The 2156-nt window shown below is 36.5% G+C and overlaps 1 protein-coding gene across 1 annotated transcript in view; it reads right to left on the bottom strand.

The window, feature by feature from the left end:
- Positions 1-320: 320 nt before the first annotated feature.
- The window catches only part of LOC104492742 (rho GTPase-activating protein 15), a gene marked incomplete at both ends in the record, with an annotated part of 101565 nt that continues 99729 nt past the window's right edge, over positions 321-2156 (bottom strand). Inside the window, one exon of the mRNA XM_010135332.1 lies at positions 321-455. Coding sequence (XP_010133634.1) covers positions 321-455 — 135 coding nt within the window. The remainder of the gene's footprint in view (positions 456-2156) is intronic.

The raw sequence follows: 2156 nt of genomic DNA, 5'->3' as shown, positions 1-2156 counted from the left end.
TCTCCTGTGTTTGGGGATATATGGATTATCAGCCTAGCATATTTTGAATACATACACATTTTAATTCCTTTCCTAAAGCATTTTAGGCATTACAGTTAAATCGCATATACAAAATTTATAGATCAGTAATTTTAGTTAAATAACTAAATGCTGCAGGAGATAAAAGGCAGTCAAAAAACCCAGGAAAAAGCCAGGATCACGGTCAGTGGAAGGTAAGTCAGATCTGAGATGCCTCTGTTCTTCTGTTTTTAAGTTCAGTATTATTTTTCTCTTAACAGGCTATTTCACTAGCTTCCACTGTATCTACCGGAGGTACTTACTTATCGCCTCCACAAACTGATCAAAGAAGCAGTATGGGAACAGCGGCTCAGGCAGCTCTCTGAAAAACATCTTGAGTGCTCCGGTGACAACGTGGATGTCCTCCCACTGGCTGTCGTCCAAATTCAGCTTCTCTTCTGGGAAAACACGAGGAGAAATGGAACAACTGGTTTTAATGAAACAATTACAAGACACTAATTATTATGTTAATGTTTGCCTACTATCATCAGCAACCGTTAACAGCCTTCTGCACCTAGAGGTTTGGTGCTGTGCATGTTTTTTTTTTTTTTCTCTCCTTTTTTTTTTTTTTTTTTTGAGGAAGAGAACATTTAGCCTTCTGCACCTAGAGGTTTGGTGCTGTGCATGTTTTTTTTTTTTTTCTCTCCTTTTTTTTTTTTTTTTTGTAGGAAGAGAACATTTTCAATGGAATACCATCTGTAGGAATGCAGCTAACAAAAAAACAAGAGACACAAAGAGACAGTACCATTGACACAGTATGTCAGATACATTTATTCCCATAATGCATCAGTATGAAAATTAGCATCACAGCTCAACATGATTCAAAGCTATTTGGTTTTGAGGCCGAGGGGCTAAGAGTTGCCAACGATGGCCGGCTCAAGGGACCGGCCTAAAGGCCTTGCTGAGCCAACAGGAGACATATGCTAAACATGGCAATAGAAAATGAGTTATTGCTTTACATGTGTTAGCCCTGCTATGTACAAGGGAATAATGGGTAACGCTTTTCTCCTTTTTTTTTGCCTGAATGTAATGTCAGCAAGGAATAGAGTACTGTGAGAGAAAGGATATTAATTCCTTCTTACTGCTTCAAAAATATTTTGTTTGGTTTTCATCTCTGGGAGGAAGATTTGCCCAGCAACAATATTAGACAGACCCCTGTTGGCCTACCTAGGCTATGCAAAGCTGTCAAAAATGATAACGCACTAAAGACAAACCACAAGTGCTTACAAAACTGTTTTGCAAACAAAAAAAATGTTTTCTTTTGAAGCTTGACTGAGCTAAGGAATTTAAATATAAAAGAAACTAAATGCTAAAATAGAGTTTCTAATAAAAATAAAACAAGATTGGGTGATTATTCTATTTTCATTTGCTTTTGGGGTTTTTTTTTTTCTCTCTTTAATTCTAGTAGTGTGATACTGTTAGAACATAATAAACAGTGAGATCATAATCCATATAAAACTCTAGGAAAGTGCAAATCCTTATTAGTCCAAATTAAAATGACACTCACTTTCCCCAAGTTCTGTTACTCCAAAAATGGAGTTTGCTTTTTTCTTCACATGTGCTGTGATTCTCTTTTTTAGAAAATTTCAGTCTGAATGCAAATCGGGGGCCAACCATGTAAACTACTGAACAAATTTAATTTGAAGCAACATAATCCTGAAATGTTTTACCAAATGTCACTGAAATTTCATGTTTAGCAATTCAGCTGCCTTCAAGAGCAGCCTCTTTCTTGAACTGTTGTTAAACAAAACGGTAAAATTATTGGAGACACATGGACACCCACAACTCCAGATCCTTGGTACTTTACTGCTTGATTTCTCGCTGTAGGGTTTGCTTCTGGACAGAAAATCTTACCCAAAATGGAATCGACTTTCTACTTTGATTTAATAAATTTTATTAAATGCTTTCTGGATTCAGGAAATGTGGACAAATAAAGGAATGGACCCAATTCCTTAACTTGGAGAAATGCGAGTCAAAGCTGGAACAAAGGCAGACTTGTGCATTTCATTTAGTTGTCTGAGTTGCTTCTTTGGTTCCAAGCTCTTTTTTCTGCCCCCCCCCCCCCCTCTTTTTTTTTTTTTTTTTTTTTTATCATTAAT

The sequence above is a fragment of the Buceros rhinoceros genome, unplaced genomic scaffold (assembly GCF_000710305.1).
Source record: "Buceros rhinoceros silvestris isolate BGI_N320 unplaced genomic scaffold, ASM71030v1 scaffold334, whole genome shotgun sequence".
NCBI classification, from domain to species: Eukaryota; Metazoa; Chordata; class Aves; order Bucerotiformes; family Bucerotidae; genus Buceros; species Buceros rhinoceros.
Note: the sequence above shows the minus strand (reverse complement) of the source record. Positions and strands in the feature narration are given on the sequence as shown.